A 24,322-nucleotide genomic window follows, 5' to 3' on the forward strand; every position below is an offset into this window, starting at 1 on the left:
TATTTTGATTAGTATATTCTATATTAACTTTGGCATGAGCAATATAGAAGACGTCCAAAAATAATTATTCGAAGTTCTTTTGTTTCCTTAGTTAAGATGATCATCAATATTCTATGAGCATGGAAATCGAAGTAAATATTTTTTACATCAAACCTATTATCTCCATAATTATTTTTTAAAAAATTAAAAATATAATTTTAGGGAGACATGAACTATGCACTCAAGTTGGTATAGACTTAAATGAAACTCAATACAATATGGATCGTTTAGAATCACTTATAAAAAAATAACTTTTTTTTTAGAAAAATACTTGCCTGAAAGTATTTATATGAAATAGTTTGGGGTTTTTTACAAGTACATTTTGTAGATAAGTATTTTTTTTTCAAAAGTGCATTCTTTTGTAGAAAATACTTGATTGTTTGGAAGCACTAATAAAAAATATTTTTTTTGGAAAAAAAAATACTTATTTAAAAGAGTACTAATGTGAAAATAGTTTAGGATTATTTATTATGAGTACTTTTTTAAAATATATATATATATATTTATTTATTTATTTATTTTTTTAGAAAATGCTTATTCCTAAAATGAAATAGTTTGGAAAAGTATTTCTATTTTTTTTAAAAAAGTACTTATTTAAGTGTAATCCAAATACTACATATAAGTACTTGTAAAAAAAAAAAAAAATCTTTTTCTTAAAAAGTACTTATTTTTTAGGATAAAAAACATTAATCTCCCAAAGACCTTTTGTAATAACCCTAAAAAGGGTTATAGAAAATTAGTGGAGTGATTTCAAAAAAAAATATTTAAAATAAAATAATTAATTAATTAACTAATTAATTAATCAGATTTAAAAGAAAAAGAAAAAAATTAATTAAAATTTATTTTTATTTTATTAATAAAATATATTATTATTATTATTATTAATAGTTATCCTAAAGCTTTCAGCTTCAGGATTCTTCTTCTTCTTCTTCTTCATTTCATTTCTTTTCTTTTCTTTTCACGCATCTCTGAACTCTCTCTCTCTCTCTTCATTCTCTCTCCCTCTCTCCTCTATTTCGTGATGGATTTTCGCTCGATCAAAAATCCGAAGATACCACTGGACTCCATTCGCTGCTGCCGTCATTTCTACTGGAGCGGATTGGTGGTAGAAGCGGCGTAGGTGTATTCCTTGGGGTAAGCCATTTTCCTCTTTTTCTTTAATTTCTTGCAAAATATAAGTCCAATTGACGAATGGATACAACCACGAGAATTTAGGGATGATTCTCTACAAGTCTAGTGGGATGGAATTCTCATGAGAGTGTCGGACCAAAACCCCAAATTTAGGGTGCAGGGGTTATTATGGGGCTTATTTTTAATTAATTAGAGTTTATTTAGAAATGCTAAAATATTGAGCATCTGGGGCTGAATTAGAATTTCTGAAATTTAGGACCCGGGTGAGCGTCGCGGATGTAATTTTGGGACCCACACGCAAAATTCAGAAATTAAGTGGGGGTGTTAAATAATAGTTTAAATATTAATTTGAGGTATATGGAGCATAGGGAAGACTAAATGAGTATCATTTTGAAGAAATAGATTAATTAATCTCGAAACAATGTAAATTGCAGGAGTTAATTTCGGGCGCTAAAGGCGTGAGATTTTGGGATTCTAGCGACTCTTAGTAAGCCAAGTAAGGGGAATAAATTATAACAGTATTTTTAGAATTATTATTTGAATTAATATATGAAAATGAGCATATGATATTTTGACTGAAAATTATTATGATATAAATATCAGGTAAACTGTGTGGCATTTGAGTGATGTTAAATTGTGGTATTTTGGAGTGTAAAATATAACGATGAGTAATTTCTAAGAAAATATTGAGATGAGAATTACTGATGTGATTAGTGAAAAATAATGTAATATGGTATTATATGAGTAGAAATGTTTTGCCTGAAAAATGAGATTTTGTGAATTATTGATATTGGAAAATAATGAAATGTGGTATTTATTTATGAGTGAAAATTATTTGCATGGGAAATGAGTTTGTACAAATTACTGATATGAGTATTTTGGGAAAATGTGAAAAATACGTGAAATATGATATATGATATTACGAGATGATGAAATGTGCACAGAAAATGATGAGAATATTTATATTGAACTGAATTATGATATACTAGAATATAATTGATGAAATGTCATTACCGCATAATGATTGCGGGTATGTGGTGGTAAATCCTGTTGAATGGTTATGATATTGAGCATGGTACCGTTGCGAGTGGTGTTAGTGCAACCATACGGACTCTTGGAGCGTGTAGCATGACAGTCGACTGTGCCATTGTGTAGGGTTGTTGGGCCCCCTGAGTCCGGATCAGGGTATTAGGCCGGTCAGTCGTACTACAGACGCGATATGTGATATGATATTTGATCTAACTGGGTCGGCCAACCGCGGTTAGATCCAGCCTTCGGGCCGCACAACCTTAACCATGGGGGGAAGCATGGTGTGTATAGAAAGATCCTCATGGTGGCCATGAGTTACATACGCAATGTTGGTATTTGATACCGAGGATACTCATGAGTCGGAAAGTAAAGTGGAAATGAAAAGTGAAAGAATGATAAAATTGGCTAAAATGAGAAATGAAAGAAAGAATGGAAATTGAGAAAATAAAGAATGATAAAATTGAGAAATGGAACAGTGGGAGTTAATAATATAAATAATTAAGGCGAAATGAAACTCTCCGCCTAAGGGCTTACTGAGTAAGGTGAGTGTCCTGATGGATATCAGATGTGGCCATACCCGGCTTAAGGTGAGTGTCCTGATGGGTATCAGATGTGGCCATACCCGGCTGCATAACGTGTTAGAGTAGAGGGAAGCTACCTGTATGGGCGAGTAATCTTCCCTATTCTCAGAAACTTCGCGGGTAAATATGTGTTGGGAATCATTGAATTTGATAAATGATTTAAAGCTTGTGTTGTATATTTATATGATTATGTGTATGTGAATATCAATATATTTTCTCAGATGAAATGGTGATTTGAAAAGTAAAGTGTATTATAATTGTACTCATTTGACCACATACTATAAATAATTTATTCCTCCTTACTGAGATGTGTTTCAGCCAATTTATCTAAATTTTTCAGGAAACAGAGATCGGCCGGGTGATAGAGCTCCGTGATAGTAGGGATCTGAGATCCTGATACACAGGGTGAGTTTTTGGACTAGGGGAGATGTAATTCCCCTAGAGTTGAATAGTTATTTTTAGTATGGGAAGGTAGTGTGAATATTTGTATGTATGTTGCTACTCTGGGTATTGTATTATGACTGATATGTGTATATTGTCTTCCGCTATTAGGTTGAATATAATAAAATATTTTTTACCCGATACCCAATGCGGGTCGAGTTGTATGAATGGTAGTAGGATTGTTGACGTGACCGATTTGTGGATATTGTGGATTTATGACGTGATTATTTATTTATTATTGAAAAATAATTGTACGAAAATCGAGGCGTCACACCTTTCCTCAAGTTTGATAAGATAAGATGATAAAGGCCTCTGTCGAGGTTTCAAAATTTCACAAATTTTCCTTGAGATTTTTGAAAATCTCATAGTTTTTTCTTGATAATTGACTTTTTAGACACTTATACCCTTAAAAATTTGTTATTTTGCCAAATATAAAACGAGTCTTTATCTTTTTAGCCAATCTCAAGGAAAATGCATAAAATTGACAAAATTGGAAAGACAATACTTAAAATTTTTGAAAGGTTAGGAAAAGTCAACGTTTTTTACTCTGTTTAAAAAAAAAAAAATTCAAATGAGACTAAATTATATAAAATTTATCTAAATTTATATAAACTTAAGCATTGGATTAAGAAATTCTAAAGTTGGAGAAGTGGAAATTTAAAAATTACATGTAATTGGAAATATCTTAATTACAAAATTGCATACATCACAGAAGCGTTAGAGCAGTGTCAGGGAATGGCAACTGGGCCCACGCCCCACTCCCAAACACTGCACTCATTAGCCCAACTATATTAGAGACAGTGGGCCCCACCCCTGACTCAATACTTGATTGGTACAGCGTATGCTGAAGAGGACACAGAAATCTACTGTTGCGACGGTTGCCTTCTGTTATACAATCCCTAGTAAATTAATTATAGTTAAAAAATTAATTATATCAACAATATTGCTATTATACAACAAATAATAATGTAATTTTTTTTTAAAAAAAAATTCATTAAAAGAATAGAAAAAGAATACCCATCCCAACTTGTGATTTCTTTTTTTTTATTACATAGAAACTCCAGCCACTAACGAGCCTTTCGGATCCCCTGACACGGCACTAAACTTACGGATCAGTGTCCTCCGCCCTCAGGTCTCACTGATCAGGGTAAAGTCTGAATACGGATACAACTTCTGTGCATCAGTTGGACGTTTGGCCAACCCGACCCCCGGGACGCATCTTCATTATCATCCATGGTCCTCGTCGGCTCATAGAGAAGTATCACTATCCATGGTCCCCGTTGGCTCACAGAGCGAACTTTCACCATTCACGATTCCCGCTGACTTACAGAGTAAACTCTCACCATCCACAGGTACCGCTGGTCATCCACAGGTACCGCTGGTTCCGTGAGTGTATCTACCTGAAATTGAACTTCCGATACTTCTTCTTACTTGCTGATGTCTTTCCACCGAGCTATGTCGTGGGGACCCAAGTTGTGATATTCTTACATGGCATGTTGTTGAATAAAACAATAAAAATAAAATAAAAATAGATTTGTTTCTATTTCTAAACTCTTAAGCTCCAAAGTAGAAAAACTAAACATAACTTTATATTACATAATATTGTATTTATACCAATAAATTTTTATAATAAAAATAGAAATATTGTTATGTTATAATTATATAACATAATAGTTGAAATTTTAAAATCATATTGCCCTCCATTATTTTAATTAATGGATTATTATTTATGATTTTTGAAAATTTTAGGATATGAATTTAATTTAATATATATTTTTTTATAAAATTTTGTAATAAAAAAATTTATTATTTATGTATTATTCATATCGCTTGGATTTGAAAATGTGGGTTCGCAACGAGAACGTTGCGTCCTGTAAATGGGGGAAAATGTGATACCTTGTGAAAAAAAGACCTAAATTATTACCCATATCAATAAAATGCACATTTCTTTTCGAGAGCATTTCCATTAAAACTCCATCTAGGAATATTATTAATTTGATCTCACTTAAGTACCAAAGATCCTAAATTATTATTTTTTTAATTTATTAAAAATTTAGTGTACCATACAGTGATCTTGGAACTCATGTCCATCTCCAATTCTCTCAATATTAGATCAAGAATTTCAACATAAAAGTTTCAAAAATGAAAAATAGTTACAATGTTTCCAGCCAACAATTGCATTCTATTAGGTCAATAATAATTTTTAAATCATTTTTAAAATTTAATTAATTAAAAAAAAATCTAAAATTGAACTCGAACTGTACCACAATTTGGAATATCATATCCATCTTTAATTCTTTCAAAATTGGATCAAGATTTACAAACTAAAATTTTCGAAAGCAGTATGAATGTCCCCAATCTAACAGACTATGCAATTTTAACTTTTTAATTTTTGGGTTTGGTTGGATTTGTAAAAGAACATATGGTCATTAATTTTTTACTTTTTTTAGGGGTAGGCGTTGATTAAACTTGATTACTATTTATTAGTGTCTTGGCTTGCACTACTGAAAAGGTCACAATCTCTCACCTGGCATGATGCCAATCCCACCATACCATCCAACATTTTCTCCCACTACAAAACACTACCCACATTTTCACTGACAAACCTCTTCCTCCCTCCCACCTCTTTGCCCCCTCGAGCTAGTTCCATTCCAACATTTTCTCTTACTTTCCCTACCCCATATTCCCGGGAAAATCCCAATGATCATCCCGAACCCAAACCCACCTACCAGAAAATTAAGATAAAAAAACAGGAATCAAGGGTCTTCGGTCCCGTCGAATAAATTTAAACCCATGAACATTCAGCCTCTTTATGGGTTTCTTCTCATCATCTGGTTATCGATCGCCGGCCGGAGCATCGTAAAATCTGAGAATCACATTGAAGTAGGGTACAGGGTTATGATGGAGGTGCCGGAGGAGTACAGGTATGGATTCGTGGGGAGGGCGTACCTGATGGAGGCGAAGCAGGCGGCGGAGCCCAAGTTCAGGGCGGCATTGAGCGTGGAGGGTGTGGAGGGGAACAGGTACGCGTGCTCACTGGAGGTGTTCCTGGGGGATGTCAGGGTATGGAGCTCCGGCCATCTGTCCAGGTTCTACACGGCGGAGAAGTGCGTCGTGGAGCTGACGGAGAAGGGGGATTTGAGGCTGAAGGGCCCCCAGGAGAGGCTTGGATGGCGAACCGCCACTTCTGGACAAGGTGTGCAGGTACAATTTGTCTTTCTAAGTCAACTCTGTTTGTCTGATGTTTCAATTCCCATACGCAACTTTACACCTCCATCGCCACACACACACACACTCACACAACAAAAATCACTTGTCTAGATAACCAATCTAAATTTATTTTATTTTATTTTTTGAAAAAAACAATGACCTAAAGTAAAAATGACTAATTGAAAAATATTTAAAATTTAAATATTTGTGTGTGTGTGTGTGTGTTTTGACATTTATCATTTTCAGGCTTTACACAAAACAACTCCCACACTGGGGGCGGGTGGGGGGGGTGTGAAAAAAAGGAAAAGGGTAAAAGAGGAATAGAACATTCCGTCTTATTGATTTTGTAACATGTGAAATTTCTTTCCTTCACCATCAATCTCACGCATACATGTTTTGGGTCTTTTGAGATTTATCTACTTTAGGGTTCGTACCTAAAAAGGGACAAAGCATTAGGTCAGTTCTGTTTTTGCACTATGTGGTGTTAATTTTATGCCAACTTGGATGCAGAGATTGAGGTTGTTGAAGAATGGAAATCTGGTTTTAGTTGATTCCCTGAACCGCATCAAATGGCAGAGCTTCAATTACCCAACAGACGTATTGCTGTGGGGTCAGAGTGTGGAGGTTGCCACTCGCTTGACTTCATTCCCTACCAACTCAACTTCTTTCTACTCTCTTGAGATTCAAAATGACAAGGTTGCCTTGTACTTGAACTCTGGTAACATGCAATATTCTTACTGGGATTTCAAGCCTTCTTCCACCCGAAACATCACTTTTGTTGAGGTGGGCACGAGAGGGTTGGAGTTTTTCGATGATAAAAACCGAAAATTTGCGCTAATTCCATCGCAGCGACTGGAACCAGTTCGCTTTTTGGCATTGGGGAATAGAACAGGGAACTTGGAACTCTTTTTCTACTCGACTGAAAAGGAGAAGTTTGAGGCCTCTTTTCAAGCACTAAAGACTACTTGTGACCTCCCAATGGCTTGTAAGCCTTACGGCATCTGTACCTTCTCCGATGCTTGTTTGTGCCTCCAGATTGCAGCGAGGCAGGGCCGGATGGTTTCCAACTGTAGTGAGGGAATTCCTAGTGGATTCTGCGAGAGAGGCGAGGCGGAGATGCTCGAGCTAGAAGGGGTGAGCAGCGTGCTGAGGGGTGTGTCGAGCAGTGTTAATATTAGCAAGGAAGCTTGCACGGCGTTATGCATCGACAACTGCAACTGCACTGCTGCATTGTATTCCTCCGGTGAAGGTACGAACAGAGAATTGCAGGAATGCTTTCTATATGGATTTGTCGGAGGGGTGAAACAGGTTCGGACAGGAATAGGGTTAAGTTATTTGGTGAAGGTTCCAAAGGGAACAGGCGGTGATCATGGGAAGAGTTCTGGTCTAAAGAAATGGGTGTTGATAATGGTAGCAGTGGCTGATGTTTTCATTATTTTTATGGCTTTGGGAGGGCTTGGTCTCTATCTAATCAGAAAGAGAAGAAAGGACCTGCCTGACAGATCATAGTTTCCAGCTCTACTTTACAGAGAGACTGCATTTTGTTTGTTTCTTACAGGCTGACGTTCATAGAGATTATAGAGAAGTTTCACACTTGCATTCTTTTTTCTTTTTTCTTCATTTTTCGGTTAGCTGGAGTGTACAATTGCATATGAACAGCTGAGTTTCCACTTGATTCAACATTCAATTCTTCAATGTGAATTTATGATTAAAAATGTCGAACAGTTTATAAATCTTAACATAGAAATTTGATGTGAGCGTCTTGTGTGAAAAGGTGGAGTGGAAAAGTATATATATAAAAATGGCATACATTTTTTTGAACCCTGCCCCAAAAAGAGAAAAAAAGAAAAAACCTTATCATGTATAGACATGCCAGACGGCAGTGATAACACCATATCCTGTCATCATCAAAATTAGCATTGGCATTGTCACCATCATTATGAGTTTGAGCATCATATGATAATTGTTCATCTTTTAGGTGGTTAAGTGAAGTTTCCTTCATCATTTTTGGAACAGAAGGGGCATTCCATTAAACAAATTAAACCAAGGCACAACTTGAGTTTAAAGAAGAAAGGTCGCAGTAAATATCCAAATTGTTAAAAAAAATTGTCACGACACATTACAAGGGATTGAACATTCCATCTGACACAATTCTCTGTCGCTTTCCAGCCTTGCTGGCTAGGCCATGAGCTGTAGGATGCAGGCCACCGCACCAAGAAATAAAGAACATTTGACCAAGAAGTATTTGCCTCATCAGCGAGAAAAGCTGAATCACAAACTAAATGAATCTGTATGTTTGGAATATAAGGTTTGGACAGCCCACGTTCCATGTGAAGCTGAGCCAATCTGTAGAAGCCCAAAGTTAGGCCCCAGTGCTTGATGTAATGACACAACAGGAGTTGAAAGGCTGTCCAAGAAGGTACCACCATTACCAAGCTTTAAATAGTTGCAATAAAATGCAAAGAGTGGATCATCAATTCATTGTTTTTGCAGCTTGATTAGTCTTCCTCAAAATTCTTCCTATGCCTTGCCTACACAGTAGTGAACAAAAAGGTTTATGGGCAATGGACAGCACTGTACAGAGGGACATCAAACTACAAAGATACCACCACCCCTTCCCTTCCCTTCCCAAATCCTTGCAAGCCTTTGCCGTGCATCAAGTGACCAAAAGTAAGCACTACACAAATAAATATGGTAGATTAAAAATTAAGGATAAACTGGTTCCATAGTATAACGCAATGACAAATCCAAAATTTGCTTTAGAGTCTAGAAAAAAGAAGAAATTTTGAATAAAAAGCAGCACCATATCAAGTAGTTTGTTCAATGTTTGGGCTAGGTAAAATTTTAAACTTCAGTTCCAACTCAAATTAAACTGTCCTCAGCATGGCAAGCATGGCAATGCCCCAACTGCCCCAACATCATTAGCTTGTTTCTTAACAGTTAATTTCAGGGATAAACTTAAGTTGAAATCACATAAAACCATGTAATTAAGTAAAAATAAAACCAAAATGTCTTACATGGCCTTTCATCCCAGAAAAAAGAGCAAATTAAACAGTTCATTCAAAGATTTTTCTAACAAAATCTATGATAAAGACTACGCAATGAGCTTATTTCTTGCCAAAAACTGTTGCCTGCATGTGTGTTACACTTCAGCTGATTCATGGAGATTTTGATGGAAATTTTAAAAATATTGTGAGAATTTAACACTACTGACGAAATTTAGGGCAGAACAAAAAAATGGAAATAATGATCAGATCCTCTAGAGAGCAAAATATAAAGAAAGAACATGCTTGAAGGAAGCATGCATGTCTGATTCAATCTCTGCAGCAGCACTTTAAATAAGTTCTTTTATTAGAGACGGATGTTTACATAGATTTTTTCTCAATCCTCTAAGGAGATAATCCTACATTCAAATTATAAAAACCTAATCATTTTATTAACAAGAAGCAACTGTACAGCAATAAGAAAATGAAGGATGATACACAATATAAAGTAATTACACTCCTGCCATTTGCTTCATTTATCATACTATCGCTTTCCCACTTCATTGGACATGTCCTCAACATCAGCTGAACAATGTCATAAAAATAGTGACTCGCAATAGATGATCTCTTGCCTCTATTTTTCTACTGTATTTGTTGAAAGTTAGCATTTTTATCCTGCGCCTGACATGATGAGAAGATTAAAGTCCATTACTTCCCATAATGAATTTACCTCAAAAAACTACTTAAAAATGTTCATTTCTTATTCATTTATTTTTTGTAACATACCCTACAGGCTATGGGTATCCAGTGCTCAAAATAAAATGCACCTTACCAAGAAAAAATTGACGAGAGCAATAAGCACATAATTTGTAGCTTCAGATTAAGGAATACTTTCAATTATTTTTGTCAACTTATATCCCCTATCAATTTATCCCAGCACAGTAAAGTTATCTCTAAGGAGTTAGAAAAGGCATAGCAACAGAGAAAAGAATGGAGCGGTCGCCAAAGAATACCTCCAAGCGCTACAACTGCTGTACATTTAAATCAACTATAAATATAATATGGGAATTCCCATTATTTGTATCAAAATGAGAATTCTATTATTTTCCCCAAGCAAAGGGGCAATACAAAGTGCAAAATATTACAATGTGGAAAAAATATCAGTGTTGCAAGGGTCCAAACTAACCACCATAACAGTCACTAGACACTTTTCATTCTCTTTCTTATTTTTGGTTGTCTTGTATGAAGGTTTGACTCCGCCTCTCTAACTGTTGATGAGTTGATATTTGATTTAACTTTTGAATTCCTCAAACCCTAGATGCTAGTATACCATTATGCCCTTAAAACCTATATGTGATTGATATTCCTAGAAACCATTATACTATTTATTTGCCCCCCTATGAACACTAGGCCAACATGAGGATTACTAAGCCATGCTCCATAATTGGACAAACAAACTGTAGAATACATTTATGTGTCAATGTGTGTGCGCATTTAGTAATTGAATGGTTTAAGATAGAATTATATGAGGCTTTGGAGGATGGCAATAGGGAATGATATAACCTAAAAGAGACCCGACATTAAAACTCAACATTAACTTATGTAAGAAAAAAAAAGAACAAAAAAAAAAAATCATCAAGGGATCAATAGAAAGGAGGTAACGTCCATTAATTAAAGCAAGGGATTAGTACAGTCTTTACTCCTTAGTAACATATCAATAGTCAAAGTGTAACTCGTGCGATCCATTCATAGGAATAAGGAGGTATCCTGAATGCTTATAAAAAAAAAAAAAGGACTATTGAAAGAAGGTAAAGACATCTCATTCGCACTCACTCCCTTACTATTGCGATCATATAGTCCTTCCAAATTCCCTTACTTAGTCATCGAAGTGATCCCTTGAAATATACCTCAGGTCTTCCAAGCTGTTTTTCTTTTATTCTTGGGAGGTAATTGAAGTCATGATTGATCCAAATTCTCCTTGACAAATTTTGGCAGTAACAGTTGATGTCATCAGTGGGAAACTTTGACAGATTTCTATCTAAAACTCAATCATGGCTGCATCACACAAGTCTGAGTCCCAACCCATTGCTAGGAATCAATTGCCCTAATCGGTTCACTCCCCACCACTAGACAATTCACCGCAAGTTGTGCTTTTAGTCCAATTTCTAGCCTTCCAAGGGAGGTGGAAGACATGTTTAGCATGATCTTACAATAGGAAAAAAAAAAAGTCCTATAGAATATGAATCAAAGGCTGTTCAAGCAGAAACAACACCTAAAGGTAAGGCAGTGGTAATGGTACCACATGAAGTTGCCTCGAAAATTTCATATCCGACAAAGAAAGTATAAGGAGCCAACAGTGTGAGCATTAACAAACAACGTTCCCAAGTATTTGAAGAAAAATTCAAGAAAATTAATCAGCTAGAAAAGATGGTAAAAGAAATTTGTACTCCACCCTTAACAGGGGAAACCTCAGCTAAATCTTTTGATCCCCCTTTTGTCAAGGGAATAATGGAGATCCCTTTACCTAATAAATTCAAAATATCCATCTGATCAGCACCTCTAATGAGGCAACAAGAGACGGGTACAACTCAATAAAAAATTGGCTCATCTGATGAGCATTGCTCATGACGCAACAAGAGAAAGGCACTACTTGGCAAATTATAGACCCATCTAATGAGTACCGCTATAAGGCAACAAGAAACAAGCACCATTTGGCAGAGCATTAGCCCATCTAATGAGCACTGTTCATGAAACCCAAAAGTGTCATCTGATAGCTTAATCTGAATCTCATGATAATAAAAGGACTTATAGCAAATGCAATATATTCTCGAGCTAACTCTAAAACTCAAGAGTAGGGGGCAATTGATATAAGCTAAAAGAGACCTCGAATTTAAAACTTGGCATTAACTTACGTGAGACGAAAAAATGAAAATACATTAAGGGATCAATGGAAAGGAGGTAGCATCCATTAATTAAAGCATGGGGCTAGCACACTAATCTTTACTCCTTAGTAACATATACATAGCCAAAGTATAACTCCAGTGATCCATTAGTAGGGAAATCAATAAAGAGGTATCCTAAAACCCTATAAAAAAGACCCCCTAAGGAAAGTAAGGCATCTAATATCATCTCATTCTCACTCACTCCTTTACTGTTGCGATCATATAGTCCTTTCAAATTCTTTAACTTAGGCATCAAAGTGATCCCTTGGGATACACCCTAGATCCTCCAAGCCGTTTACTTTCATTCTTGGTAGGTGATTGATTCAAAATCTCCCGAACAAATTTTGACAGCAATAGGGAAGATCAAGAGACCATACAATAAGCTAAAAAAATTACGAAGTTGGTTCCACAGATAATTTTCAATTCATCTAGCACAAGACAAATAGTGGAAGAGTTTGCTTCCCTAGTTGCATAATGAAATTGGATTGAAGTAATTAAGGTTAAATTATCCATAATTGAAAATATTCCTAGTAAAAGGAAAACATCATAAACTCAAAAACACAGAATATGATCCATTTCAAACAAATGGGACCCCATTTAAAGTAACAACCAAAGTAGAACTAAAGCAGCCAACTTAACAAGCAGGTGACTTCATATAGTCAAGAGGATGCTTGTTTGATGATGACTTTCCAAAAAAATCCCCAAAAGAAAATTTATTCCTTGTGAAAAGAATTAAGGTATTACATTACAAAATTACAAAGTGCAATGCCCACACAGATTGCCACCACATATAAAACCAAGGCAGGCAATCCACAGCACCTAGGCCAACCTTTATAAAGCACGATCGATTCTGCAGCCTTCAGTTTTGGAAATATGCAGTCCTGCGCTTTTAGCAAGTTCTCTATGCTCCATATCAATGATATTGACACATGTCAACCAAATTTTAACATAACAGCATGCAACAAACATGTCAGCTGCACTAAAATTTGTACCACATTTATTGCATTTTTAATTTTCAGAGGGAGATGTAGATCCTCCCCACTTCTCAATGTATTTATTCCTATAAAAAAGTTTCATCTTGGTCGAAAATCAAAGTATTTTTATTTTATTTTTTCTTTCAATTTATTTTTGCTTTTTACTGGGTTGATAGCTATGCAGGATTGTTGAAAATACAAGGCCAAGATGTACCACAAAGGATGAAGCACTGACCAAAAACCAATAAGGAACTAGATTTTCCTGTCCATCACTTCAACATCATTGGGGAGAATGACAGCGAACTAAACTTTTCTTTGACATGTCAGAGGTATAATAGATGGAGATCTGGGTGGCATAAAAGTAGTGCTGCCGCTATCAGAATGTCAGTGTGAAGAACATGGAACTTGGAAGTGCCCCTGGCAAGGGACATAAAGAGTTAGTAGACGAGGCAAATGCAGCAATTCATTTGATCAAGAAATACATGTAAGAAAATCTAGCAAATAAGTAACATACACCCAATTATGAATTTATGCCTTGATATGGTAAGCTAAGAGGAAGGCATTCAAAAATTGCAATTTAAGCTTTTGGTAATCCTTGTAGGCGTTGGGAAAAGAACTAGTCTGTTCAGTTAAGTCTATCGCCATGTCAAAACACCAATTCTGCCACAATAAAAATAAAATTCTCAATAAGAATTTAACTGGAAAATAATATCCTTATTTGCTGCTACTCGGCAGGTGATATGTTCTGATAAAAAAGGATAGATCAATAAAGTACACATTGTCGAAAATAACTCAAATGAGAAGTTAAGAAAGTACAGTGTTCGCTTGGTCAAGACATCATCTTATTTTATGAATTAATCACATATGGGCCATGTGACAAGTCTGCTGATTCAAATCTACGGCTTTGAGCTTTTGATGGAAGTGGAAGGAAGGAAAAGGTGAAGGAAAAAAGGACAGCTATTCATTCCCTCATTATGTTTTATCAAACAAAGGAAAATGGAAGGAAAGAAAATGATTATCACTCAATATAATGGTTAAGTTTCTTTCCATTGATTTCTTCCTACTTTTGGAGCAATTAGTTTTGGAAGGAAAGGAAAATCCTATTTCCGCCCGTTTTCTTTCCTTAACTTTTCACCCTACCAAAGGAAGGAAAAAGAATTCTTTTTTTCTTTTTTTTTCACATTTTTCCTTTACCTTGCTTCTTCTTCCCTCCTATGAATTGCAGTGTTATGCTTGTCATCTAAAAAATTCATTAAAAAACAATAGCACAGAATTCATAGCTACAAGGATTGTGAAAACCGAATGGAATTTTTGTATTTCTTTTAATAAATTTGTACAGACCAATTTACAATATTTATAATACAATCGGAAGATCTAAATATGGAAATAATCTCCTAAACAAATCTCTCTCAATAATATACAATATATACTTCCCTAATTTACTCCAAGATATTTGGGATTTCTACACTCCCCCTCAAGTTGGATCATAGATATTGATCATATCCAACTTGCAAATGAAATCATCAAAACTCTGACGAGCTAGCCCTTTAGTAAAGATGTCCGCAATTTGTTCCTTGGTAGATACATAAGTCAGACAGATGGTTCCTTCTTCAACCTTCTCTTTGATAAAATGTCGGTCCACTTCTGCATGCTTGGTCTTGTCATGTTGAATTGGATTGAGAAAGATACTGATGGCTGCTTTGTTGTCACAATAGAGTTTGATAGGGAACTTCACCGAGATTTGTAATTCTTCCAAGAGTTTCCGTAACCATAGTCCTTCACATATCCCTTATGCAACTGGCCTAAATTCAACTTCAGCATTGCTTCGAGCCACTACATTCTATTTTTTGCTGCTCCAAATTACCAAATTTTCCCATACAAAAGTGCAATATCCGGTGGTAGACCTTCTATCTTCTGCTGATCCTGCCCAATCCGCATCTGTGAAAATTTCCACTTCCTTGCTTTCACATTTCTTAAAAAAGAGTCCTTTGCCGGAGAACCCTTGAGATACATACGGGTCTTAAACACAACATCTAGGTGAGTCCTCTTTGGTGAATGCATGTGTTGACTTACCACACTTACTGCAAATGCAATGTCGGGTCTAGTATGCAATAGGTAAATTAGTTTACTAACCAATCTCTGATACCTCTCCTTTTCAACTGGTATTCTGCAGTCTTCGACCCTCTTTACTATTTCAATCGGGGTTTCACTAGGTTTGCATCCAAGCATGCTAGCTTTGGTTAGGAGATCAAGGATATACTTTCGCTGAGAGACACTGATACCCTTTTTTGATCTAACAACTTCCATTCCCAAGAAGTACTGCATTTGTCCCAGATCTTTAACTTCAACTCAGCAGCTAGGACTTTCTTTAATTTTTCTATCTCCATTGTATCATTTCCAGTTAGGATTATATTATCAACATACACTACCCGAATTGTTTTCTTACCACTTTCAGACTGTTGGAAGAACATAGTGTGATTTGATTGCCCTTGTCGATATCCTTGATTCTTTATCACTTTCGCAAATTTGTCGAACCATGCTTTGGGAGATTGCTTGAGTCCATACAAGAACTTCTTGAGTTTACACACTTTGTTTTCTTCACCTTTCTTACTGAAACCTGGTGGTATTATCATGTAGACTTCTTCTTCTAACTAGCCATTTAGAAATGCATTCTTAATGTCGAGTTGCTGTAGTGGTCAATCTAAGTTAGTTGCCAAGGACAGGAGGACTCAAACTGTATTACTGGTGCAAATGTCTCTATGTAGTCAATGTCATAGGTCTGTGTAAACCCTTTTGCAATGAGTCTGACTTTATATCGTTCAACTGTCCCATCAGCTCTATATTTCATTGTGAGGACCCATTTACAACCAACTGGCTTCTTCCCTCTTGGCAAATTCATAACGTCCCAAGTTTCATTCTTTTCTAGAGCCCACATTTCTTCCATGACAACTTCCCTCCATTTAGGAATCTCTAAGGCTTCTTGGATATTCTTTGGAATTTTCATCCGGTCAAGGTTAGAAGTAAAAGCACGATATTTTGTAGACAGGCTTTTATAAAATATGTATTTTGACCAGGGATATTGAGTACATGACTTGGTTTGTTTTCTAACTGCAATGGGTAAATTGATGTCATCAGGTACAGGCTTATCAGAAGGGAGCTCATGACCATCTATTACCTGATCGAGATTGGGCATGCACTCATGGTTGCTCAGAGTTATCACCAATTCCAACTCTCTTGGTACCTCAGGTATGAGATTCTCCCCATTCTTTGTGTTTGACTTTCTTGAGTAAACAAGTATTTTTGTGTTGTTTTTTTTTTTCTGCATCTCCCCTTGAGGTTAAGTGATCTTTTGTACACGACAGGTCAGGAAATGATGCAATGGTAGACTCAGTGTATGGCACAAATTCATCAACAGAGAAATCAAAGAACCGATCTTCACTCAATTTCTCTCCCTGAAGAGAGAGCTTTGGGAAGTAAGGAATGGTTTCAAAGAACGTGACATCAAGGCTAACAAACAATTTTTTTGTGACAGGATCAAAACATTTGTAGCCTTTCTGAGTAAGAGAGTAACCAATTAAAACGAACTTAATGACACAATGTTCCAATTTATCCCGATTGTGAGCATGAACATGAACAAATGCAGTACATCCAAAGATTTTCATAGAGAGATTAGAATGGAGCTGAGTGTTGGGAAACCATTCGTGGAGTTTCCGGAGAGGAATGGCAAAAGAAAGAACTCGACTAGGCATTCAATTAATGAGATGTGTAGTTGTTAAAATGGCATCGCCCCAAAAATATTTTTTCATATTTGTAGTGAACATCAACGCCCAAGCTACTTCAAGAATATGCCTATTTTTACATTCAACAACCCTATTTTGTTTAGGGGTATCCACACAGGAACTTTGATGAACAATTCCATTTTCTTGAAGATAATGTCCTAAGATATCATTGAAATATTCCGTACCATTATCAATATGTTAAATTTGAATGTGAGTTTGAAATTGTGTTTGAATCATGGAGTGGAAACTGACAAAAATAGAACGGACTTCAGTTTTATCTTTCAACAAGTAAACCTAACAAATATGAGTATGATCATCAATAAAAGTAACAAACCATCTCGTGTGAGTACGATTAAGAGAGTGTGAGGGCTCCCATAAATCACTATGAATCATAGTAAAGGGTGTGAATGGTTTGTATGTGGATTTTGGAAAGGAATTATGCTAGTGTTTTGCAAGTTCACAAATCTCACACTGAAATTCATAAGACGTTTTATTTGAAAAAATGGAAAGATGTAAACGTCTTAGATATTGAAATTTTGGATGACCCATTCTAGAATGCCATAACAAAATTTCACTATCACTAGAAACAGATGCAGAATCACAAATAGTAGTTTTACATTATTCACTCACATTAGCCTCCTCAAAGTAGTAGAGTCCCTCATACTCCTTAGCACTGCCAATCGTCTTCCCTGATTACGGGTCCTGAAAAACACAATGAGAGGGAAGAAATTTTACAGAACAATTGGAGTTCTTAGTTAATTGGCTAATGGATAGTAAGTTACAACATAAATTAGGAATATGAAGAACGGACTTTAGTATGATGGAGTCAGAGAGTCGCATATTCCCTTTGCCTACGACAGACGAGAGTGATCCATCTGCAATTTTAACTTTCAAATTTCCAGCACAGGGTGAATATGATGAGAAAGGATGATAGGCATCGATCATGTGGTCAGAAGCACTAGAATCAATAATCCAAGGAGTTTTGGATTTAGAGGTTATATTCAAGGCTTGCAAAAAATTACCTCTTTGGGCAAAAGAACCCAAAGAAGTTACCTCTTTGGGCAAATTACCTCTTTGGGCAAATTCAACACGACCTGAAGCTTTCAGTACAACTTCTAGGGTTACAAATGGACAATCAACCTCCAACATGCTCTCCTCAAGAACAAAATGCTAAGACTAGAAGGCCAGCACATTGGCTTTAACGGCACGGCTAGGGGGTCCATAGTCGTAGAGCCTGCAACATCATGACAAATCTTGAAAGACGGGATGCAGAAGAGACGGCGCTCGAGAGTGTTAACCACCGCCTGTCGAAAATCTTCCTTGCTGAGAGCGCCATCGCCGCTGCCGTTGCTAGGGTTCGTGGAGGAGAGAAGTGCGTGAAGCTGACGCTCGATGGAGGCCTTCTCCAGCTTGAGGGCGTTCAAGGCTTCGACTGGGGAATCAATAAGCTTCTTAGCCGCACCGACCGCCTTCAACGTCCTCACGGCGCCGCCTTGGGCTTTGATGGCTGATTGCTTCTCGAAGAGTGCTCTGCGGAGGGCTTCTTTGATGGCCAATTGCTTCTCGGAGAGTGCTTTGGGAGGTGTGGCCTTTGCCCTTGACGCAGATGCCCATGTCAACTCCATTGTAGCGGTGACGGCTGAGCAGGAGGATGGGTTCTAGCGCCTTGTAGCAATAGGACTTTTGGAACATGGTGCGAGTACTGCAACCACCGAACTTCTTGGGTTCGCACCGCCGGGGATCGGCAACAAGGAGGGTCCGGTCGTAGCGAACCAAGATGTTCTTCTGGTAGAAGGCGACGAGGGCCTTGGTGATGCTCTGGCGGAGGCACCGATCGAGACGGAGGTAGCCCGATGCAACGACAACGCCGGTGACGATAAGGAATACAACGCAGGTGATGAAGAGGAATCCATGGAGTTCTCAAACCTTGTGAAACTCTGTTGGAGGACCTCGTGAGATTCAGAGGTAATCAAACCTCTACTTTGGCCGAGGGTTTCCGCCATTGGTAGCTAGGTTTAATCTCCTAGCTCTAATACCATGAAAACAGAATGAAATTTCTGTATTTCTTTTAATAAAATTGTACAGACCAATTTACAATATTTATAATCGTAAGATCTAAATATGGAAATAATCTCCTAAACAAATCTCTCTCAATAATATGCAATATATACTTCCCTAAATTACTCCAAGATATTTGAAGACATTTGGGATTTCTACAGATTGCCTCACTAGATAAGACAGCAATGATAATTTGTAAGCCAAAATAAAGCTGGGTAGCTAACCATGCTTAAATTAATCAGTATTTTGACCCAGATTACCACAGATAAAGCATGAAGAAAACAGTAAGCACTAGATATATCCAATAGTGCTTTTAGGTGGAAGTTTGTTGGCCTAACAAGGTTTAGAATCTCATTTTGATGATAACAAATAAAAGAAACTTAACATATTTGGTTAAGTGAAGTTTCAGGATTCAAGTACTTTAGATTAAGATCAAGTGCTTGACAAGACTTTTGAAAGCTCGAACTTAAAGCTAGAAGACATGATGAAGCTAAAGACTATTGAAGCACGAAGTCAAATCAAACATAACAAATGGAAGCAAAGCATGACAACTTAGTGGTTAGAAAGTCATAGTTCTTAAGAAGTCTCATGTAAATACTTCACAAATTTCAATATAAACATTTGAAACTCTTAAGAATTATTATTGACTTAGAGACCTATTTTTGAAAACCCCAAAAAATATTTTAAAAAGTCTCCTTTCAATATTCCAAGTATAAAAGCTAAAAAGTTTTCGAAACAACGATTTTTTTTTTGAAAGCATATGTTTTGCAAGGACAGGCGACTAATGAAACCTCATCAGGTGACTGATACTTTTATGCTGTTAAAAATCTGAACATACAGAATAGAGACAGGAGACTGACCTCGTAGGCTTAGGCGACTGACCTCATTCTATGCTTGGGTACTACGCTGAACTCAAAAGGCACAGGCGACTAGCCTCGATATCTCAGTGGACTGATGTTCGTATTTTCAAACTTAAAACTGCGAGGGAAAGTTTCCAAATTTGATTGCTTGGTCCTCAATCTTTGAGAAAACTTGGGGAACACTGCAAGTAACTTGGGGAATACAAAAATTTACTTTTTCTATCAATAAATACATGTTAAACCCAAGAATTAAAAACACCAACAATCAGCAATCAATCAAATTCTTATACATTCAAAGTTATCTTACTGAATACTTTTACTGAAAGATTTTGCTGAGTTCTTGCTGAATAAAAGCTCATGGTTATTGCTCTTTCATTGAGATTTTCAACTTAAGATAGAACCACGGTGATATTTACTTGAGCTTCAATCATTATATTGTTATTTTGCTGAAGTATATTGCTCTTTATTTGTACAAATCTGCTCTAACAGAGACTTTTCTTGTACGACACAAAGTTTGTTTCTTTGTTATTGCTTTGACGATTCAGGGGTATGGATCGTTGCCTAGCAAGAAGGGGTATTTTTGTTAGACAGGGATCTCCACCTAAGAAGGAGAGAGGTTGTAACTTTGCCTATTAAAAAGGTTGGAAAGAAAAATCCTCATAGCGGTTGCTTGGAGCAAGGACGTAGGCTACTGACCGAACCTTAGTAGCCCAAACCTTGTAAAAAATCTGATTCTCAGCTCTTCTCCCTACTCTCTTTAATTTTATGCAAGAATATTATATGCGTATATGATCTTTACATCTTGCTAAATTTTGGGGATTGCTGGAATCTTGATTTTTGATCCATATTTAAAATCAGCATACTATAAATTGTTGGTTGGTTTGATATATTAAATAAAGTTCTGATTTTTAAATAAAGTTGTTCTGAATTTAAAATATTAAAAAACCAAATCTCTGAAAATTATATTTCATTGATTAAAGTGAAGGAATAAATTCTAAGTTTGAATTTAAAACCTGACATTTGTTTCTAAACTATTCTAACTTGATTCTTGAATTTACCATCAAAGTTTTAATATTAAAGAATTGAATTTGAGTTGAATATTAAATAAAAATTAATTATCAATAGCATAGTGATTGTAAAGGTTGATAAATTGCCGAAAGAAAAAATTGCTGAAATTGAAATTCAATTAAGGAATTTGTAAAACAGAGTAAGCAAAGAAAATTTTTTTTAATCCCAATTCACCCCTCTCTTGGGAGTATATCTAAATTCTCAATTGGTATCAGAGTCCTAGGTTGTAGTAAATCCTAATCTAGAAGCTACATAAAGATCCCTATGACACACTTAGGTGTATCTCCCTTTACTGAGGGCCAATCCTCATCTATACCACCTATTTTTTGCGATGTTAAACTACACCTTTTGGAAACAACAGATGAGAATATACTTACAAACTATGGATTGGAAAGCTTGGAAAGTAGTCACACATGGTAATCTCATCCCCACTAAAACATTGGATAATAAAAAAATACCTAAGAAAGAAAAAGAGATGACTAATAACAATCTAAAGATGCTGCAAGTAAATTCAAGTACTATGAATGCACTATATTGTGCTCTAGATGTGAATGAGTTCAATAGAATTATGGGATACAAATCAGTCAAAGAAATATGGGATAAACTTGAAGTAACCTATGAAGAAACGGTTAATGTAAGAGATAGTAGAATTGGCATGCTCACTAGCGAGTATAAGGCATTTAAGATGAACCCTGATGAAACCATCACTAGTATGTACACTAGGTTCACCCACATAATAAACTCACTCAATGCCTTTGGGAAAGACTACTCTACATATAAGATGATCCAAAAGATCCTTAAAGGACTTCCACCTATTTGGGAACCTAAAGCCACTGCAATTACGGAAGGAAGAAACTTGAAAAACACCTCCCTTGATGAATTAATAGGATCACTCCTCACATATGAGATGGCAATAAATGAAAGAAAATATGAAAATAATAAACACAAGAAATTAATAGCTCTTAAGGCTGCTAAAGAAAGTTCTAGTGAAGAAGAAGACAACGAATTAGGTGACGATGATATAGCCTTCATTACTAGAAGACTTGGAAAATTCTTCAAAAGGAATAAGAAGTTCACTCGAAAATTTAAAGGTTTAAAATCTGATAAAGGGGAGACAAGCAAAAAGGAAACAAAGAATGAACCCCCTACATGTTATAACTACAAAAAGGTTGGACATATTAAACCTGATTGTCCACAGCTTAAGAAATATGCCAAGAAGAATAAAAAGAAGGCGATGAAAGCTACATGGGATGACTCAAGCTCAAGTGAATCAGAGAATGAATCAAGCGATCAAGATATGGCAAACCTCTACTTCATGGCAAGAGATAATGAGGTAAATTCCTACTCTAACTCACAAGAAGATGAATCTAGTGATGAATCATGTAGTGACTCATGTGAAAGCATGCCTTGATATAGAGAAATGCAAGTTAAATTATTCTCTTTGCATAATAGATTTATAAAAGTAATCAAAAGAAATATAGCATTGAAAGAACAAAATGAAATGCTAAAGAAACAGCTAGAGACTTCAATATCAGCTGAAAAAGAAAAGGACTCACACATTGATGATCTTATGAGTAAAATAAATAAAATATCTCAAGACTTAGTAAAGCTTCAAGTAAATGGTGAAAGTAACAAAGACTCAGAGATAAGTGATCTTGAGAGCAAAATTGAAGACAAAGATAGAATCATCTACAATTTCACTAGAGGAAAAGAAAATTTTGATAAACTGATTGGATCACAAAGAATGTCCTTGGATAAAGAAGGAATAGGATTCAATGGAGTAGAAAATAAGAAGAAAAAGAATCTATACATGAGTTATTTTGTAAGGCATCAAAGAACTATGCTAGTACATCTTCCACCAATGCATATGAACATACTACTTGCTTCTTGTGTAAGAAAAAAGGACACATAAAGTTTGATTGTTCATTTAAAAGGAAAAATATTAAAATCAAGAAAGTATGGAGAATCAAAACTGAAAATAAAACTGAATTAAAAAGACTTAAGAAGGCTTGAGTACCAAAAGTAACACCTTGAACCCTTCTTGTAGGTGTGTTTTAGGACCACTCCATCAAAAGACAAATGGTACTTGGATAGTGGATATTCAAGACACATGACCGGAGACAAATCAAAATTTACCACATTAATACAAAAAGATGTACATGTCACATTCGAAGACAATGCTAAAGGTAGAATAATCTGTATCAGAAAAGAAGGTAAAGAACCCTCCTTAACTATTGATGATGTTTTATTAGTTGATGGGTTGAAACATAATCAACTCAGCATTAGTCAATTAAGTGATAAAGGATTTGATGTAATATTTAAACAAAACAAATGCATGGTTGAAAACTCAGAAAAGAATAAAATCTTGTTCATTGCAAACAGAGTTGATAATGTGTATTGTATAAACTTTGAAAATCTAATATCTCAAGAAGTCACATGCTTAACAGCCATGAATGAAACTAGCTGGCTGTGGCATAGAAGACTAGGACACACTAGTATGAATTTATTATCTAAATTAACTAAAAAGAACTTAGTAAAAGGTCTACCCGGCACAAAGTTCGTAAAAGACAAAATTTGTGATGCTTGCCAACTTGGGAAGCAAACTAAAACAAGTTTTAAAAAGAAGAAACATATTTCCACTAGTAGACCCTTGGAACTTATCCATCTAGATTTATTTGGCCCTACTAGAACACAAAGCATAGGAGGAAAGCAATATGCTTTCGTCATAGTTGATGACTACTCCAGGTTTACTTGGATACTCTTCTTAGCCTCCAAAGATGAAGCTTGCAAGATGTTAATAAACTTATGCAAAAAGCTCCAAAACGAAAAAGGATATGGAATTCTAAAAATAAGAAGTGATCAAGGAAAAGAATTCAAAAATAAAGAAGTTGATAAATTCTGTGATGAATATGGAATAAATCACAATTTTTAGCACCTCGAACTCCTTAAAAAAATGGAGTTGTTGAAAGAAAGAATAGGTCTCTTCAAGAAATGGCTAGGACTATGTTAAATGAACAAAATTTACCTAAGTACTTTTGGGTTGAAGTTGTAAACACCGCTTGTTATGTGATGAATAGAGTGTCTCTTAGATCAAACCTAGAGAAGTCTCCCTATGAACTATGGAAAGGAAGAAGGCCTAACATATCTTACTTTCACGTATTTGGATGTAAATGTTTTGTATTGAATGATAAAGAGGACTTAGGAAAATTTGATGCAAAAGAAGATG

The 24,322-nt window shown here is 35.8% G+C and overlaps 3 protein-coding genes across 13 annotated transcripts in view; 1 reads left to right on the forward strand and 2 right to left on the reverse strand.

Annotated features, from left to right (window-relative positions):
• Positions 1–5,827: 5,827 nt before the first annotated feature.
• On the forward strand, positions 5,828–8,247 carry LOC131159536 (G-type lectin S-receptor-like serine/threonine-protein kinase SD2-5). The gene is made up of 2 exons (XM_058114534.1): positions 5,828–6,425; positions 6,942–8,247. Exons 1-2 carry the CDS (start codon positions 6,015–6,017, stop codon positions 7,938–7,940), a joined length of 1,410 nt encoding a protein of 469 aa, XP_057970517.1. The 5' UTR covers positions 5,828–6,014; the 3' UTR covers positions 7,941–8,247.
• A 188-nt stretch (positions 8,248–8,435) lies between these two features.
• Positions 8,436–24,322, reverse strand: part of LOC131159537 (uncharacterized) — a 43,306-nt gene continuing 27,419 nt past the window's right edge. For 2 of the 11 annotated variants that reach the window (XM_058114541.1, XM_058114544.1), the window contains 2 exons: positions 20,029–20,210; positions 12,907–13,748 (listed from right to left, as the gene is read on the reverse strand). In XM_058114541.1, the coding sequence (XP_057970524.1) occupies positions 20,184–20,210 (27 nt within the window). In that variant the 3' untranslated portion in view covers positions 12,907–13,748; positions 20,029–20,183. Of the gene's footprint in view, positions 9,109–12,906; positions 13,749–13,845; positions 13,992–20,028; positions 20,221–24,322 lie in introns of those variants that run through there. The other 9 variants (XM_058114536.1, XM_058114546.1, XM_058114535.1 and 6 more) reach the window with 7 other exon arrangements.
• On the reverse strand, positions 18,124–19,113 carry LOC131160921 (small ribosomal subunit protein uS9-like). Its single transcript, XM_058116794.1, has 2 exons — positions 19,086–19,113; positions 18,124–19,029 (listed from the first exon to the last, which is right to left on the reverse strand). The coding sequence occupies exons 1-2, from the start codon at positions 19,111–19,113 to the stop codon at positions 18,563–18,565; spliced, it is 495 nt and encodes a 164-aa protein (XP_057972777.1). The 3' UTR covers positions 18,124–18,562.

The sequence above is a fragment of the Malania oleifera genome, chromosome 7 (assembly GCF_029873635.1).
Source record: "Malania oleifera isolate guangnan ecotype guangnan chromosome 7, ASM2987363v1, whole genome shotgun sequence".
Classification (NCBI taxonomy): Eukaryota; Viridiplantae; Streptophyta; class Magnoliopsida; order Santalales; family Ximeniaceae; genus Malania; species Malania oleifera.